General features: G+C 51.8%; 1 protein-coding gene across 1 annotated transcript in view; it reads right to left on the bottom strand.

Annotated features, from left to right (window-relative positions):
• Positions 1-7,026: 7,026 nt before the first annotated feature.
• Positions 7,027-19,185, bottom strand: part of EEPD1 (endonuclease/exonuclease/phosphatase family domain containing 1) — a 56,482-nt gene continuing 44,323 nt past the window's right edge. Inside the window, exons 3-7 of the mRNA XM_061442992.1 lie at positions 14,041-14,151; positions 11,669-11,803; positions 10,260-10,386; positions 7,572-7,766; positions 7,027-7,478 (exon numbers count right to left, since the gene is read on the bottom strand). Coding sequence (XP_061298976.1) covers positions 7,279-7,478; positions 7,572-7,766; positions 10,260-10,386; positions 11,669-11,803; positions 14,041-14,151 — 768 coding nt within the window. The 3' untranslated portion in view covers positions 7,027-7,278. The remainder of the gene's footprint in view (positions 7,479-7,571; positions 7,767-10,259; positions 10,387-11,668; positions 11,804-14,040; positions 14,152-19,185) is intronic.

The raw sequence follows: 19,185 nt of genomic DNA, 5'->3' as shown, positions 1-19,185 counted from the left end.
AGCAACATAACTTCTGCAGATCAGAACTCAGTTCCAGTGCTTTGCCACCCTCAGTGCAGAACTCTTTACGATTTGGTCACCATTGCAATGAAAACAAGAGTTTAAAAAGACAGTGCACAGAAGCAGGTCTTTGTGCCACAGGATCAAAGCTTTGTAATGCTCGAAAAGATTTGTTTGTTTTTAAATGGGAGACTTAGCATTTAAAAAGAAGAACCTGTGCTGGTTTAATCCCAGACTGGATTGGGTTGGAAGGGACCTTAAGGCTCCTCCAGCTCCAACCCCTGCCACGGGCAAGGACACCTTCCACTGGAGCAGCTTGCTCCAAGCCCCTGTGTCCAGCCTGGCCTTGAACACTGCCAGGGATGCGTATGACTGTAAGGAGGTAGCAGTTATTCCCCTTCATCACCTCAAAGATTTACACTGTTCCACATCTTTCTCTGTATAATACATGTTTCAAGAAGCTGAATTCCTGAATGATTCTCCCTCCTTTGAGGGCAAGCACCGCCTGTCTGGGATGTTCAACATGGCAGTGTTGTGGGAGAAGGATCAGGCAGAACTGTGGTTTCATGTCTTACGTGTTTTACATAAATTCAGGAACACAGGCAAGATTCAGCACCTCAGACAACACCCACCTGGGTCACCTGAGCTACAGATGGTGACATCAGCTTTTTGAGCAGTACTTCCATATTACAGCAACCTTCAGCTTGTCAGGCTCCTTGAAGAACCAAGATGTGAATGGGGGAAAGGAAGACTCACAAGTGCCCTATTCCTGTGTTCCAGCACTACTCTGAAGCAACCTTACCTCTGTTTTAACTGCTGGTGCTATATCCAGAACCAAGAAGAGAAAGCACCTTACTGTAAGGCATGGCCAGACCCATGATAAATAGCTCAGATGATGCAGGAGGACTTGTTACATAAACTACATTGTCTGATTCCAAAGTAGTATGGTATTACCAAGGGAAATAGAGTTTTGCACCTATAAGCATTCTGGCAAAGGCCTTTGTTTTAGTAGACAGCATTTTACCAGGGCTCCTCTGAACTCCTGGGAAGCAGCTGTGGTAGGAGAGACTGGGCAGGAGCTTGGACAAGGTGTCTGCCATTTCTTCCCCTTCAGCTTTGGCACACTGGTAACAGGCCTGGCAGTGTATAAGGCAAGGAGATGAAAGCAAGTTTCCTCCCCACCACATCTGCACAGAGTCCCTCCCTTCCCATTTATCCTGTTCTTTAATGAAACAGGATGGAGTAAGCCTTTAACCTTATTTTACACTCAGGTCATTACCAGCCATGACAGCAAAGCCTTGAGAACGTGTTTGCTGATCCATAGGGAAACACGAGTAGAAGCTCTCAGTTGGCTAAGAGGTCTGAAGGCTCTTGAATGACCCCATAAAAGCAGCTGCCTCTCTGGTAGCGTTGCAGGTGCTGTTGCAGCAGCTGCCTGGCTGCTTCAGAAAAGAAAACACACTCAACAAGCATAAATTTACTAAATTTGGTTGTTTTCAAGGCAGGGACCAAGAACTGCTCACAGTAGCCTTAATTTTGTATTGTCAGTATTGTTCAGGAGCTGGAAGACTTCAGCCTCCATATGAAATAAAAGCCCTTCTTTTCTCCTTCCCCCCTCCAGGCTGTGCAGCTGGAGCACTGGTGACTTCCCTTTACAGAGCTGTGCTGAGCAGACGTGGGGTTGCAGTGCTATAGAACCATCTGCAGGCATGCACCCATGGGCTCCAGGTTTTGGCTCCTTTGCCAGGAGCAGCAAGAAAGCTGCACATGGCTGAGGTCAAGTCAAAGGGTGCAGTCAAAAGATGCCTTTAGAGTAAATCGAGCGGAGATCATTTGAGCTACCCCATGGAAGAACCTGGCTGACTATGCTGACCCAGGGGTGTGCCAAAGTGACAGTCCTTTGTGAAAGGGACCATTTGGAACTCTTTCTTACAGAAACAATCCCTGCCTTCCTCCAGAGACTTCTACATAAGCAAGGTGCTTTTCCCTCTTCCCTGGTAGTAATATATTACAATCTAAGTTTATGTACATCATGTGTCCTTCAAACCAGGAGGCTGTGCTAGTCACCCTTCTGTGCCACAGGCCATGCCTACAGTCCTCCCTCTAACAGCCAGCTGACTCTCTTGCCACTCTGTAGCCCTGAAGACTACGACAGGCCTTTTTGCTCTACTCAAAAACCTGCATCACATTCCTTCAAAGCCATAGGTGCCATTAAACTTCTTTTCTTTGTTATTCTAGGGTTAGATTTACCTTGTGCAAGGCTGGAGCCTGGAATTGCTCAGTATCAAAGTGATACCATAGCAACAGATGTAGCCGTCAGCTCCTTTTGGCATCAGATTTGTCCTTCCCCCTTTGTAAAAGCATTCCAGGTTTTGCAGTGTAGCTTCTGTAAGTTCTCCTGAAGTTTCTTCTTCCCCTGGGAAGGGGCTGGTTACTCAGTCATGGTACTGAAGCTATGTAACAAAGCACGTGGACAACAGTGCACATGAGCTCATGTCCCTACACTGTGATGGTATCAATGACACACTGACAGCCTCTCCTAGCAGCTTGGTGCAGTTGCTTTGCTGTGCGTCCACGTTTCCCTACTTTGGCGTTATTCCTGTACAGAAACCTGGTCAGCATTGGAAAAGCCTCCCTGTTTCATCAGGCCAATTTTAAAATACATTTTATACAACTTATAAATAAAGATAAATGAAAGAATGGCTGGGGTGAGAGTATTGAAGTGTTACCGTGTGTTGGGTGAGCGCGTTACTCCCTTTTTACAGCACTGGATCTATGGCTACTTGAACATCCCATAATAATAATGTTATTCCCAGCATCCTTGCTCAGACATTTCTCTACCCTTCTTCTTAGGGCCCTCCATGCTGCAGCTATGTCCTAAATGTGCATCACTTCTGGGAGCCCCAGCACAGTTCCTGGCTGTCCATTGGCATGCTCCTGCTATCCCCCTGCATGTTTGCAGTCTCTCACACATCTCCTCCACCACCCCATGACTCTTTGAGGCTCCTTCATGGGTTCTTGGCTGTCCCAAGAGCAAAAGAGATCTCCTTCCTTCTGTTCTGAAGTGAAGGACACGGTTAAGTGTACCTCTGCTCACACCTTCCCAGCCTACAGCCCTGCCCATTACATCGCTGCTTTCCTCCTGCAGACAGGAAGGAGCAACAGTGGATCCCCAGCCTGCTGGGACAGGCTTATTTCTAAGCATAAAGCAAAGCATGGTGCTACAGGCAGACATCCTACTCTCTCCATCCCAGAGGTGACAGGCAGGGAAAAGCAAGGTACGTATCAGCTGACCAGTACTGCCACCCTTTGGGTCTCCACACGTGCCTCCACGCATCCCTCCAGGCATAGGGCAGAAGGCAGGAAGGAAACCTAGCACAAGTGCTTCCCCCCAGCACCTTCCTGACCCAAGGGAGCACCTGGGTGCGTGAGGACAGGGGGAAAGGTCCCTTTAAAGCAGGTGAGGAAACCTCACAGCAAAGGGGAAGAGCAGCATGACCACCAAATGACCAGGGCCATGAAGAGTCCTACAGCTGAAAGCATCAGGCAAAGGTTCCCCCAGATGAGTGTATACATGAGTGCCGAGGTGCCCAGCCAGGCACATACTGCGAGTGATCTTCATGGAAGCAGGCTGGCAACCTCAAGCAGTAAGAGAAAGGGGACATAAAGCAACCACTGCTCTTGACTAGCAGCATGCCAAGGGATGAAGGAGCTCTGAGGGGATGGTGTGGAGGAGGAAGAGCTTCCTTGAAGGGTGCTTCCTAAAAGCTGGTGAGAGTCCTGCAGGTGCTGGTGCTCCTTGCAGCACACGAAGGTTGAGCAGTTCAGGTGTGTGCACATGCCGTGTTTTCTTCTTCAGCAAGGCCTGTGCTTTCACATTGCTGCTGAAGGAACATCTTTGGACACCCCTCAGGCTGGGAGCATCCCATCACACAGGGTTACGAGATGGCCAGAAGGATAAGTCATCAACAGGTCACCCAGCCACGTATTTCCTAAGCACACACTTAACCTGTGTGTATGCAAGTCCTTTCAGCTGCTCTGATTAGAGGCAGGAGCTTTTCTACCTCCAGGTACAAAGGTAAAACTGCAACTCTGCAATCAGGTGCCTCTTAGGAGAGGCCACACGTATAAAGGACCATATATAACCTAAGGACACATGCATGTTCAAGCAGATCCTTTTCTCATTAGGTTATAGCGTGAGCTTTTTCTTCAAAGTCTTTGTTTTTACCCCCCTATCTGAAATCAGCTGCTGCAGGCTCTGTCTCCCATGGAAACCCTGCTTCACTGCCAGTGCAGCTCCTCACATGGGGGAGAACTAAATGAACAGAAGTTCCTAAACTCCTGAGAGCTTCTCCCATCTAGAACTTGTGTATGGAAGTATGGAACCTGGGAAGTCAAAGGCTGGGAACTGCCTGCGTGGCTTGGTCTTGCTTCCTACAGGCAAGGAAAAGCTTGTGAAGTGCTTGACCTTCCAACCTGGAGTGAGTCCTCCAGGGAACAGCAGATCCTGCCCATGGCCCACATCCTCCTTTAAGAAACCCATTTTATAACCAAACCTTAACTCATTCTGAAAAGAAGCCATTTAAACGTCTAGGACAACCTTGGAATCCCCTGGGCTGACCCTTTGCTAGGGATGCTGAGCACCAATTCCCACAAGGGCTCTAGAGTGCTGGTTACCACGTGTGATCAAGCTTCCCCCACTGCTACACCAAGATCCATTCAACCTGCGGCTGCCACGACCTGGTTCTTGGGAGCTCAGTCCCAGCACAGTTATTTAGCTGTGTCTGCTCCTCAGAGGTGTTGAGCATCTCTCGTGGTTCCTCCTGTATCAAAACCCCTTTACTTCCAGCTGGCCTGCAGCACTGCTTGGTGCTGCCACACTGCAAAGCCAGGAGACCAAATGGACCCTTGCCAAATAAATCCTCCTAAAAAGCCCACAGGATAAAGCAGAGGCTTTGCCCTGAAGCAAACAGGTTGGAGCAGAGAGGGAAGACGAGTAAATCTGGCTGGGAATGCTTTAACAGGCTGCACTGTGGGAGCCAAGAGGAGAGGCCCAGCCCCAGATGTGTCCCCCTCAGCCTCGGTGAGCAGGGCACTGCTTTAAGGTTTCATTGCAGCAGGCTCAGAAAGGCCACAACTCAGCTTGAAAACCTGCAGGAGCAATTCACTGCTTCTGGGCCACCTGCCTGGTGCTGCCAGGGCAATGCAGCTACTGAACACTGGGCTGGCCTAGCTGCTGCTGTAAGCACCTTGGAATAGCTATTGCTGTTCAGGTTTGCTCCCACCACTTCAGCTTCTGAACCACCGTAACATGACCAACGCTCTTGGGAACTCCAGAGTCCTCACAACCACCTCATCACCCTCCAAGGATGTCACACACACAAGGCAAAGCGAGCTTTTTGAACCCAGTGAAACTATCAAGACACTGATTCCCAACATGAAGTAACCGGGTACATACCTCGTACTGATGCTCCACGCAAGGCAGACCTCCATATAGGTACCAAACTCCTCTGTCCTCCTCCCTCTGGCCACAAAGGATCCATCTTACTCCAAGGCATCTTCTTAGGCACCAAACAATCACCTTTCCAGAGCTCCCCATTTCTCCCAGCAGCCTGGGCTGGCTCTGGGCTACAGACCAGCCCCATTTAATCCTCCCTGCAGCTCCCACATGGGTTATGAAGGTGGCTCTGCTCATTCCACCCCCATCAGCCCATGCTAATGGGCAGCCCATCAGCCACAGCAAAGGCTCCTCCCGCAGCAGTGAGTGCTGCTGCTTTGCAGACCATCACCCTGCGCTTACACCTGCAGCAGGTTAAATCTGACCTGGCCCTTACGAGTTTTGTTTCTAGAGCTGTGAAGTCATTTCAGCCTTCAAACATTCATATGTAAGGGAAAAGGACAAAGCAGAGGCAAGGAGCCAGAATGAAAGCTGGAGCTAAGCTCACCGGCTGGCTCAATGAGCAGGGACAAACGCCTGCACCTCCCATTTTCAACAGGGAATGCTGAGCAAGTAATTTGGTCTGGTACCTCTGAGTCATTCACTTAACCCCTTGAAATGTCAATGCTGCCTCCCTCAGTCTCAGTCACACCCAGACCATTCCACCTTCATCCAGGCTTAGTTCTGTTACAGTCAGAAAAGCTGCTTGAAATCTGCAGCTGTGTGTGTTTGCACCTGAGTTTATTCAGCTCTTGCTACCTGAAATGAGACAGCAGGTTAGAAAGTCAAGGAAACGCTGCAAGAATATGGTACTGGTTTGCTCTAAGCCTCTCAATCCCATCTCCTTCGGTATGGCAGTGCTGCCAGCAGTAGTTTTCCCTTTGTGGTCCAGTGAGCTGTGCCCCAGAGCTTTCCTTTCTGCTCAGCAGCATCATGTGTGGCCACCTGCAGCCAGGAGCGGAAGGCACTGGGCTAGTGGGCAGCTCAGCACGTCTCACACTCAACCTATTTCTTTTGCAGGTGCTGAATTGTTTTTCCTTATGCTTTTCCCTTCTCAGTCACTGCTTATTGATTGCTGCTACTGAAAACTTTTATGAAGGTGGCAAACGTGATGCTCCATCCCGCGGCAGCTTGCTGACTGCAGTCCTGCCCACCCAGGGCATGCGCAGCAACAAAGCTCCTTAGAAGCAGACCCCATCCCTGCCATGTGCACAGTGACCATACACTGTATTCAGGCTGCCTGTTGTGGTGCCTGGACTTACACAGCAATGAAGCTCAGGAGACTGATGATCCAGAGGCAGAAACTGAACACCCCTAAACCAATCGCTGGGCAAAGGTTGGTACAACACACACATCAGCCTCTGCAGTGACTACATGAATGTGAGCCTGTCTATAGACCCTCCCACTGATGTACCAGCTCTTTGTCCCCGGTGCAGAGCCCTGCTCAGAACACCGGCTCCTGGGCTAAGACCCAGGGTTACATCTCCTCCCTGATGCCAGCTGCAGGACCAGAGGACAAGGAACAGAGACGTTTTCCCCCCTCACCTCCCCACGAAGCCCTGCTGGGCTGCGCTGCAGCAGAGACCCTGCACAGTATTAAAAGTACACTTTATTTCCTGTACAATCCTCATTCCAGTCTCCAGGCATGGGAAATGTCCTCTGTGACCCCACAAAGCGCTGCCATGGGGCACCCCACAACTGTCCAGGAGGGGCTCAAGGCCACGGCCACTGAAATCAAGTGCTGAAGCTCCCCAGGCACGGGGAGGAGAGAGGGAAGGAAGGCGAAGGGGAGGCAGCCTCCGCCTGCTCCCCGGCGAGCAGAAGGCACCCTCAAGTTCACGTCATCGTTCGTGCTTCGCGTGGGAGTCGCTGCGTTCCACCGTCACCCCGTTCCCGTTCCGCGTCACCTCCTTCCTGCTCCAGTCCTTTTCCAGGTAGAACTCAGCGAGCACGGGGCAGTGGTCCGAGGCCACCCCACCCCAGGACCAGTTATCAGGGATCCACGGGTTTGTGAGACCTTCGCGCACGACAGCCCAATGGCCTGCATGGAACAGAACCACAGAGACAAAGGTATTGCCCGCTGGCTCGTGTCACTCGCTAAAGGTTCCACGACCTCCCTAAGAAGCAGCTGTACCTGTGAAAAGCTTCTTCAAGCTCCGGCTGATCCAGATGTTATCCAGCGACTTGGATCCCTGTGGGTTCTTTGTGCTGATGTTGGTGAAGGTGCTGGAAGGGACCAGGTGATGGAACTTCTCCTTCCTCAGTATGTCGTGGTCGCTTGTGTCTGGGGCCTGGTTAAAATCTCCCAGGATGATCACGTCTTTTTCTCCTGGGAAACAGGAAAACCAGGGGTGAATGGGAGGAATGGACATCCATTGCTTCGGTACGAGAGGGAGCGCGGGTGGGTAAATGGGAGGAGGGAAAATGCAAACGCTGAGCAGCAAAGCTGATCTGACTGAACTCGTGGCAGGAATGCTGTCTAAAGGCTCCCTCACCGCCTGTTTGCTCCTGCCTTGCTCTGCCATTCCTGGCGCCGGGACAAGCCTCCTCGCCTGGGGCTGTTGCTGTACAAGTAGCCAGGAGAGGGAGCGCAAGTTCAACAACAAAACCTGCTCCGCTCCGCTCCGCGCTGTGTGTGAGGGATGAGAGCAGCGAGATCGACAGCGTCTGACTTCCAAACCCAAACACTTCAAACCATGCTGCTGCCTGCTAAGACGCAACGAACAGAGAGCGAAACCATTCGTGGTTTCTCTGCCCTTTGCGAGCCACAAATCATACTGGAAATGACACCAGGATTAAGTATTACTTTGCTGCCAAGGCCCCTCCCACAGGCTGTGCTGTCCCACCAGGACCCAGAGCATCCATGTGGGGGGACACGGTGGCACACTTTTCCAGATGTGATTGTACATTGGCTTCTAAGGGGCTCCCTACAGCCTCTCAAAGGTTATAAGAAACCCTAGTGCCCGATGTGTGGGTAACACATCACATATGGCCAAGCTGGATGGGAGAACACCCTGGTCCCTTGCTTCCAGCACTAGCTGCACATCGGGAATAGCATCTGTGTGCTATGCGCACTGAAGACAAACTGATGCTGCAAAGAGTTAGCTATGAGCAACCAACAGCCACCACATCTCTCCAGCACTGATGAAGGGAAAGAACTAGGTGGAAAAAGGAGCCAGGACTCTCTGGTCTGATGGGAGAAATATGGGATCATTAGTGTTCTACATTACAGGAGTAATGTACAAAGAGGCTCCTGTGCCTCTTTGTAAGAATGAAAGAGAACAGAGTAGGCATCTGTTAGCAAACTCACTGCCGTGCCCACAGATAAATCAGTTCTTATTACCCATATTTTATGGGTTGATTTGGAAGAAGCTGAAGGATGATGGTAATCTGAAGCATGGCATTCATTTTGGCAGGGTAACTCAGTACTTCAAAGTAACAAGTGTGCACTACCATTTGTTTAGGAAACAAGACCTGCACTGCATGGGTTTGGAGGAATCAGAGTCTCATTTGTGAAAGACTAAGCAAGAACAAGTACTGTCCTACCACAGGGAAGTGAGCACATCAACTAAAAGGAAGCCCTAACGCTGACAGCCTCAGTTTAGACACAGTGGAAATGCAACCGGGTTCACTTCAGAAGAGCTACACATTTATCTGTGCCTCAGGTCAGCCTCTGGGGATTACACAAATGATCCCTTTGTCTACCTTCATCCTTTCCAATTTCAAGGTACGTAGGCAAATACTTAAAGCAGTAGCACCTAAAACCAGCTCTGACTTCGTGCAGCTCAAAAGGAACAAAAGTAGCACACACGTAAACGACAAACACCTCTTGTGTTGTACACGACAGATGTTCATGCTTCCAAGCGACCAACCTCGCTAAACTGGTCCAAGCTGGAAACCGTCATGCACAGAACCTGGTAACCCTCTTGCACCTTTGTCAAGCAGTAACCCAAGGGCTAGGTTTTTCTGTTCCTACAACAAGATCAGCAGCATGCAGAACCCAAAAGGTGCTGCTCTGCCTCGGAGGAAACTGAATTCCGTTTGCCAGCTTCCAAGGAAGAAGCAAATTCTCAGAAGTGAGGTAAAGAAAAGGAGGCAGCTGCCTCCAGTGTTGCTCAGGTTCAGCTCTAAACTCTGGTGTCCCCCATCCTGCTGTAAAACCAGAGCAGCTGATTATTTACCATCAACAACATCACACTGCACATCAGACCAAAAAAGCAGGCACCAAAGCAGGATTTGGTCTCTTTTTTTACATTAGCATTGAGATTTCCAAAAGGCTTCCAGTTATCCAAGAAGTGAATGTATAGAACCTATTTCTTTGGGGGAAAAGAGCCATTAAGCTTTCTTCTGACATCAGGTGTGCCATTTCCAGAAGGCCCCCTTAAAATAGGGTCTTAACCCTGGGATCTTTTGTGGTTTTTTTGGCTGAACCTGCTCTTAAACTAGCATAAAATCAGAAGGAATTGCATTTGAAAAGATGCTCTCAAAGCATCAAAGTAGAATCCCCTGTGCTCTTAGTGTTAATGAGGAAAGACTTTAGGACAACGAGGAAGAGAGAAGCACATTTGCCACACTGTGCGCCATTCAAGCACAGGTACCGGTAAAGACAACGCTGAGGCTGATGAGGATCACAGCATCCCAGTTTGGGGTTGGAAGGGACCTTAAGCTCATCCAGTTCCACCTCCTGCCATGAGCAGGGACACCTCACCCCAGAGCATGTTGCTGGCCCTGAACACTGCCAGGGGTGTCTGTGAGGCTCGTGCTCATGCAGGCTTCACCTTATGGACCGAAATCCCCTTTGATGGGGGGAGCCCAGCCTCACCTTTCAGTGTCTCCTGCAGAGTCTGTGCAAAGGCCGCCAGTTTGTGGCTGTCGTGGCTCTTCCCGGTGTTCTCGCCCGCCGGCAAGGCCAGGTGAAGGTTAACCAGGGTCAGGTCGTTCATCCCAACCTGGGGAGGGAGGAGGAGAAATCAGTGCCGCGCACACAGGGCACGAGAGGTCACAAAGCCGAGCCACACGCCTGTTCGCAGTGCTCTTGGCGAGGAGGACTCGCTTGGCGGTGTGTGTGGTGGGGTTTGGTTTGTCTTGGCCCTAGGAGGACGAGGGGGACGCGGTTTGCAGCTTTGCTTGCGCTAACGTGACCCCCTCCCAGCTCTGCAGAAACTGGTTTGCATGAGCACGGGCAAGCAGCTTCTCTCCCCCACGGCTGCAGAAGGAAGCCAGCTGCTGATGGAAATGAGTTGATGCAAACCCAGTTGTTAATAAGCTACAAATAATGCTGTGGTCATTACATGGGCTAATTACTACTCGTGATTAGCCCTGGTCTGCCACAGAGACTGACCAAGAAACTTAATGTACCTTGAAAGGAGCTGTTGGCTCCATGCAGTCTTCTGCTTACCTTCAGGGACTGACCTGGCATGAGTAATAGTTACTCCTAATATTGACCTATTAACATTGTTAATTAATATTATTATTAATAATTTATTTACTAAGAATTATTTTACTAATGCTTCTCTCAAAGCCTTACCAGAAATGTCAACTTCCCCAAAGCGGACCCCTCCATCACAGCCTGTGTGGAGATGGGCTCTCTCTGCTTGGATGTTCACTCGAGCATATAGAATCATGGAATCACAAACTGCTTGGGCTGAAGGGACCTTAAAGCTCCTTCAGCTCCAACCCCTGCCATGGGCAGGGACCTCTTCCACTGGAGCAGCTTGCTCCAAGCCCCTGTGTCCAACCTGGCCTTGAACACTGCCAGGGATGGGGCAGCCACAGCTTCTCTGGGCACCCTGTGCCAGCGCCTCAGCACCCTCTCAGGGAAGAGCTTCTGCCTAATACTTAACTTAAATGTACCCTTTTTCAGCTCAAAGCCAGAGCAGATGTACGGGAACAACCTCCCAAATGCACGATGTTCTTTTAGATGGGCTCAGCCTACTGAAACAGCTTTAAAATGGAAACTCTGCAGTATGCCAGCAACATAAGCCTGAGTCTCTCAGGAGCACTGTGCTTTCTGTACTTCCGTATCTATACATCTAGATATCTACATCCATCTCCATCCTGCCTACTCTTACCCCACTCCACCGTTCTATAACCAAGCCATGAGACAGTGCTGAAGTGATGAGTTAGAGCCTCACACAGGTTTTTATCCCTTAGAACACTGTGTCTCTTTCCACCCTTCCCAAATGTTTTAACCAGTGCTGAACGAGGGTCCCTTGACACAACAGCAGTTACCTTGAAATGGGCGAGATAAGGGTGAGGGTACGAGTGCTTGCCATTGCCGTTCGTCTGTGGACTCTCCTGAGATGAGGCATCTTTCAGTTCGATGCCAGCTGTGGTGTCCCAGAGGAAGCCAGAATATTCAACTCCCTGGAATTACAAACAGAAAAGAGAATGAAAAAAGCGAGCAGTAAGAAGGCAAAACCAACCTGTTTGTCTAAGCCTGAGCTCAGTACCTCATGGTCTCACTGGGTGGCTGCTGGGGCTTTGGAAGATGATGCTGCATGCAGTTGTTCCTTCTCCCCATGCCATGTGCCATCTCACAGGCTTCTGCCACCCACAAACTGAAAGCATGCAGGCTCCTTCAGTCTCTTGGTGTGTGATCTGGTCTAGACCTCTCAGCTCTCTCAATCTGCTCTCTTTCTTTTCCAGCTCTCCAACCCTTTCAGCTCTTTCTACCATCCTGCACGGGGTTTTGGTTTTGGTGACTTCAGGATGTGAAGCTGGCATCCCACCCTGGTTACAGAGCAGCAGTAGCTAAAGCAAAGTCTGTCAGCCTCTCCTCCCATCACCCAGACACCATCTTCCTCGGTATCATTCAAAGCCACTTCCCCCAGGTAATCACAGTTAAATCCAGCACAAAGAGGACTCTTTTCCTTTTCAGCTGCAATAACCAAGTGTTATCTGCTCTGCATTCCACCAGTCCCAAGTCTAAGGTCTGAAAACTGCTATAGGAAAAGATGGGGGAGAATAAAGCTGCTGACAATTGCTCTTTGCTGTTTCCTGGCTCCCAATTTCACATGAACACGGTGGTCAAAGTCAGTCCGTGGCTGAAGGCAGGTGGAAGCAAACCCTATGAAGTGTCCCGGTACCAGCCTTGCACTCGGGTTGCACTGTTCCTTCAGTGCACTGCTCCCGCGTACGCAGTGTTCCAACCCCAGGGTCTCACTCACTGACCCCAGGGGCAGAAGAGGCTGTCTCTGAGTGCAACAAGCCCCACCTCCAGCACAGCCTGGATCTCTGTTAGAGCAGCCAAAAGGAAGAGCCAGTGGGGAACATTTCTATTCTTAGCTTGGCCACAGGCTTCTCACGTAGCTCGTTCTTACATCCCTACCAGTAAAACAAGGTAGGTGATGGGGTTTACTCACGCAGCCCATGGTCAGAGCTTTCATTGGTATCTTTGGAAACAGAGCTCAAGAAAGAACGGACCAAAGGCTCTGGATTTCACATGGAAACCGTGAGACAATTACTAACAGTTCTTGGAAAAAGGGAAGAGCAGAGGGAACAGCTTTGACAACTGTGCACAATTTTAAATCCAGTGCTTTAATAACCGGGCCTAACAAGATCCCAAAGGAAAACTCCAGCCACGAATAAGGATGTGTTGAAGGGAATCTGCACTCTGCATCAGAATTAAGTGTGAGTTGTGGTGAACCTTGGACACATTCAGACCCTCCAAGCCTTCCTAGTGGTAATACTTGCACTGCTCAGGTGGTGGGTTTGGGATAGGGTTTTGTTTGGGATTTCCCCCCCCCATTTCTGGGTTTTCCTCCGAAGGGCAATGAAAGGAACTGCACCCCCCCCCCCCCCCCCCCCAACATCAGCCCGAAAACAGCGAGCAGTGGCACAACCCGACTCGGAAAAGCCAAACTAAGGAAACGTGAATTCAAAGCAGCGTGACTCTGGGATACAACTGTGGCTACGTATTTAGTGCTCAGTGCTCAGAACAGATGAAGACAACCCCATGCACTGCTGAGTTATGTGACAAGTCTTGGTGCCTGCTTCCACCCCCAACAACATCCACACTGCAATAACTGCATCATGAGAATGAACCCATTCCGCAGCAACAGGAGGACCTTGCTCTGAAAACTCATTAGCACCCTTAAAGGGAGAGAGATTTTCCCCTGGGAAAGGCTGCTTTTGGGCACTGTTAGTGGTGCACCCGGTGTAGCCATACCTTGAACACTGTCACGGGTAGCAGGTGCAGCTATCTCCACCTTATAAATGAGTACCTCACTGCAGCACATAGGTATATTCCCACAGCAGAAGGTGCTGCAGGGAGAAGCACAGTGCAGACTGCCAGGGGCAAAACCAGGGACTCTTTCCTTGTCCAAATGTGTAGCCTTTCTTCTCTGTTTCTGCACCGTTTTCACCCACCATACCTCCCCCCAGCACACACCTTCCTCCTTGTACGTGTGCCACAGGCTGAGGAGAGCAATTCCTCCACACAGTGAATCGAAAGCTCTAGGAACAGCCAGCTTAAAACACAAGAGGTGCAAACCTTGCCAAAACAGATTTGCACAATGTTTTGCCTTAAACATCCAAAATATGTCCTTGGTTAGAGGGGAAAAAGGAGCAAAGGTGAAGTTCAGGCTTGGGGATTAAAGTACCTTGTGTAGCTGGCCTGAGGGCTTTTCGGAAACAACACCCTTCCAACATCCTCTAGGGCCCTTCCACTTGCGGATGTTTGGCAGCGTCGGCTGGTTCAGCTCCGCACAAAACTGGAGAGAGGAAAGGGAAAAGGGAAAAAATGAAAGAGATCAGCTTTGTAGGGCTTGGAAACAAACCTGCAAAACAAGGCACGGTAAGACATGGACAGGCTGTGCTCCCGGCCCTCCCTGAAGGCTGTGGGACACAGCGCAGGATGACCCACCCCCATGGGCATGACTTGGAAATAAATAGCAATGACAACAGCTCAGTGCAAGTGGTGCAAATGGAACGGTTTTCCCTCAGACCCTTTCTCATTCCTCTCCAAAGCTGCTTGCTTGGCTGGAAAGAGGTTTCCTCTGTGCCACCTCCGGAGATGCTGCCTGGACCGTATCCCACCCTCAAGGGGCTTCACGCATGGGTGCCGAGCTCTCCCCGGGGCAGGAAGCCCCCGTAGCGTGGCTGGCTCCACTCCAGCACTACAAGAGAGGAAGGGTGTTGGCCAAGCTCAATAGCCGGCATTTTGGGTATTTTACAGCAGGGATGGCGCGCTGAGACTCCCTGAGCATGAAGGAATGAGCTCGTACACAGATGCGGCTGACCTCCCGGGAGCGCTCAGTTTCCTGCATGCTGCCGCACAGCCACAGCACTTGGACACCTTTGCGTGTCCAAACACGTGGCTGGAGCTATGGGAGCTGTGTCCTAATGCCCAGCAGGTCAGGGATGCTGTAACTGTGGACACCACGGAAAGCCCCCAGGTCCTTTTGATTGAAGACTGAAGTAATATCCAGAATGTCCCTCCTATTTAACGGAGAAGGATTTTCAAGGCAAACAGTAACCTCCTGTCCACAGTGACTCTTTGCAGTGGTAAAGCCAAACACAGTTCAAAGAGCTACGGTGATAAACTGCACAGATGGGTTTCCTACGTGGGCATCAGCAGAACAGTGGGACAGGTGTTCTCATCTTCATCTTTTGATTCAAAACTGAAATTAAACCCCTGCTCTCTCACCCACTGCCTCGTCTGCAATTGCAGCATCCCAGAGGCTAAAGCTGTAAGTGTTGACTTCTGAGGTACATGCAACCCAGCAACCCCTTCTTGCCTCAGAAGGCTGAAGGTCATTTTGGTCACACACCCAGAGCAAAAATGCCTGGCACACCTTTTAAAAGAGTCTTCTGAAATGCAGAGATTGGCTGGGGCTTCTCATTCAAGATGCCACATTAACATTGAATGCGTTGTGTTGAAGGGACCTTAAAGCCCATCCAGCTCCAACCCCTGCCACAGGCAGGGACCCCTTCCACTAGAGCAGCTTGTTCCAAGCCCCTATGTCCAACCTGGCCTTGAGCACTGCCAGGGATGGGGCAGCCACAGCTTCTCTGGGCACCCTGTGCCAGCACCTCAGCACCCTCATGTTCTTGCTAATATCCAAGCTAAATCTGACCTGTTTCAGCTTCAAGCCATTTCCTCTTGTCCTATCACCCTTGTGAAGAACATACGGTGTCATTGCCCATTGTATGCCATCAGGCAGGAAAAGCTGACATTAGAAATTCAACTGTAACTCAAGGAAAGAGTTTACTTATCCCTGGGTTGCAGCTGCCTCCAAAGTCCAACCAGCACAAGGTATACGTCGGGGCTGAATAAACCCTACAGCACCCGTCACCAGTCTGAACATTCTGTTTCCTCCACAGTGATTTGTTTTTTTAAGGCCTGGATTTAACTTTGCTCAAACAAAAAGCTGACCAAGAAGATGATGCAGTTTGTTCAGACAAAAGCCCCCAGCCTGTCCTTGGCCTGCAGCACCTTGCTTTGGTCTGTGCCCATTCTCCAGAGGGCACGTGGATGTCGAAGCTGTGACAGAGCGCGTGCTCAGGTCACGGCTGTTTGCTGAAGTGAGAAGGGCGTTTCTCAGATCATCTGCCCACCAAACCCAGCGTCAGGCAATATTCTGCTTTCCCCCAGGCAGCAAAAACACACAGACAAGCTCCTAGCCCACACTGGGAAGGAAAGAAATGCCTTTCCTCCTTTGAACAGCTAAGTTAGAGCAACTCCAGCCCTTTCGAGGAGCAGTTCTTCTGGTGGGAAAGGAAAATCAAAATCAGAATCAGAACAACATTATTTTCCCCAAAAAAAATCCTCCTAAGGAAAAAAGTTCCAGTTTTGGCTTTTTCTAGAGCCTTTCTGGCTGCAAATTGTTAACGATTAAGTCACCTGCTTCTTTCAACCCTACACATACAGAGTCAAACCTCACACACACGCCATAATACCAACAGCACCAGGGTTTGGTCACAAGCATGCCCTGCATCACACCTATGCTGCCAGGGTCGCCCTTGCAGCTGGGTGCTGGGTTGTGTGGGATAAGCAGTGCTTCCAGGGAGCAGGAACACGGCAGCACCAGGCTCCAGGCATGCCCCTAGCAAAGACCACGCTGTGCTCTTGAGCAGTCAACCCCCTTGTGCCATGTACTTGCCCACTGCCCCCATTTGGTGTGCCAGGTGCCAACAAGGAACCAGGACAAGTCCTGTTGCCTTTGCTCATCAGCAACACGCCATTCTTCCTAAGGACGGAGGATCCAAAGACGTAATTGCTCTTTGTCCACCCTGGTAAAGAGCCAATGCCTGTTGCTCTGAGCCCCTCCAGAAGCAGAGGTGGGTAAGGAATGAGCTAATGACTTACACTGGAAGAATGGAGGGGCAGTTGGAAGAAACTGGGGAGACATGCATGTGAGGAGGGACTGAGGAGCAGAAAACAAAGAGCCTTGGACTAATCTGGGAGCAGGGAGAGCAACATCTTCTGGGCTGGATACCCTAAGGGAGCTGCACACTCCCTACACACCTCCCTGCCCCCCTAACACACCTTCCTGCCTCCCTAACACACCTCCCTGCCTCCCTAACACACCTACCTGCCCCCCTAACACACCTCCCTGCCTCCCTAACACACCTCCCTGCCTCCCTAACACACCTCCCTGCCTCCCTAACACACCTCCCTGCCTCCCTAACACACCTTCCTGCCTCCCTAACACACCTACCTGCCCCCCTAACACACCTCCCTGCCTCCCTAACACACCTCCCTGCCTCCCTAACACACCTTCCTGCCTCCCTAACACACCTCCCTGCCCCCCTAACACACCTCCCTGCCTCCCTAACACACCTCCCTGCCTCCCTAACACACCTCCCTGCCTCCCTAACACACCTTCCTGCCTCCCTAACACACCTACCTGCCCCCCTAACACACCTCCCTGCCTCCCTAACACACCTCCCTGCCTCCCTAACACACCTTCCTGCCTCCCTAACACACCTCCCTGCCCCCCTAACACACCTACCTGCCCCCCTAACACACCTACCTGCCCCCCTAACACACCTCCCTGCCTCCCTAACACACCTCCCTGCCTCCCTAACACACCTACCTGCCTCCCTAACACACCTACCTGCCCCCCTAACACACCTCCCTGCCTCCCTAACACACCCCCCTGCCTCCCTAACACACCTACCTGCCTCCCTAACACACCTCCCTGCCTCCCTAACACACCCCCCTGCCTCCCTAACACACCCCCCTGCCTCCCTAACACACCTTCCTGCCCCCCTAACACACCCCCCTGCCTCCCTAACACACCCCCCTGCCTCCCTAACACACCTTCCTGCCTCCCTAACACACCCCCCTGCCTCCCTAACACACCCCCCTGCCTCCCTAACACACCTACCTGCCTCCCTAACACACCTCCCTGCCTCCCTAACACACCTCCCTGCCTCCCTAACACACCCCCCTGCCTCCCTAACACACCCCCCTGCCTCCCTAACACACCTTCCTGCCCCCCTAACACACCCCCCTGCCTCCCTAACACACCCCCCTGCCTCCCTAACACACCTTCCTGCCTCCCTAACACACCCCCCTGCCTCCCTAACACACCTCCCTGCCTCCCTAACACACCTACCTGCCTCCCTAACACACCTTCCTGCCCCCCTAACACACCTACCTGCCCCCCTAACACACTTACCTGCCCCCCTAACACACCTACCTGCCCCCCTAACACACCTCCCTGCCCCCCTAACACACCTCCCTGCCCCCCTAACACACCTACCTGCCCCCCTAACACACCTCCCTGCCCCCCTAACACACCTACCTGCCCCCCTAACACACTTACCTGCCCCCCTAACACACCTACCTGCCCCCCTAACACACCTCCCTGCCCCCCTAACACACCTACCTGCCCCCCTAACACACTTACCTGCCCCCCTAACACACCTACCTGCCCCCCTAACACACCTCCCTGCCCCCCTAACACACCTCCCTGCCCCCCTAACACACCTACCTGCCCCCCTAACACACCTACCTGCCCCCCTAACACACCTCCCTGCCCCCCTAACACACCTCCCTGCCTCCCTAACACACCTACCTGCCCCCCTAACACACCTACCTGCCCCCCTAACACACCTCCCTGCCTCCCTAACACACCTCCCTGCCTCCCTAACACACCTCCCTGCCTCCCTAACACACCTCCCTGCCTCCCTAACACACCTTCCTGCCTCCCTAACACACCTACCTGCCCCCCTAACACACCTCCCTGCCTCCCTAACACACCTCCCTGCCTCCCTAACACACCTTCCTGCCTCCCTAACACACCTCCCTGCCCCCCTAACACACCTACCTGCCCCCCTAACACACCTACCTGCCCCCCTAACACACCTCCCTGCCTCCCTAACACACCTACCTGCCTCCCTAACACACCTACCTGCCCCCCTAACACACCTCCCTGCCTCCCTAACACACCCCCCTGCCTCCCTAACACACCTCCCTGCCTCCCTAACACACCTCCCTGCCTCCCTAACACACCCCCCTGCCTCCCTAACACACCCCCCTGCCTCCCTAACACACCTTCCTGCCCCCCTAACACACCCCCCTGCCTCCCTAACACACCCCCCTGCCTCCCTAACACACCTTCCTGCCTCCCTAACACACCCCCCTGCCTCCCTAACACACCTCCCTGCCTCCCTAACACACCTACCTGCCTCCCTAACACACCTTCCTGCCCCCCTAACACACCTACCTGCCCCCCTAACACACTTACCTGCCCCCCTAACACACCTACCTGCCCCCCTAACACACCTCCCTGCCC

Source organism: Pezoporus flaviventris, unplaced genomic scaffold (genome assembly GCF_033815535.1).
Source record: "Pezoporus flaviventris isolate CSIRO_AGI_PZ_B2104156 unplaced genomic scaffold, CSIRO_AGI_Pfla_v1 ptg000267l, whole genome shotgun sequence".
Lineage (NCBI taxonomy): Eukaryota > Metazoa > Chordata > Aves > Psittaciformes > Psittacidae > Pezoporus > Pezoporus flaviventris.
Note: the sequence above shows the minus strand (reverse complement) of the source record. Positions and strands in the feature narration are given on the sequence as shown.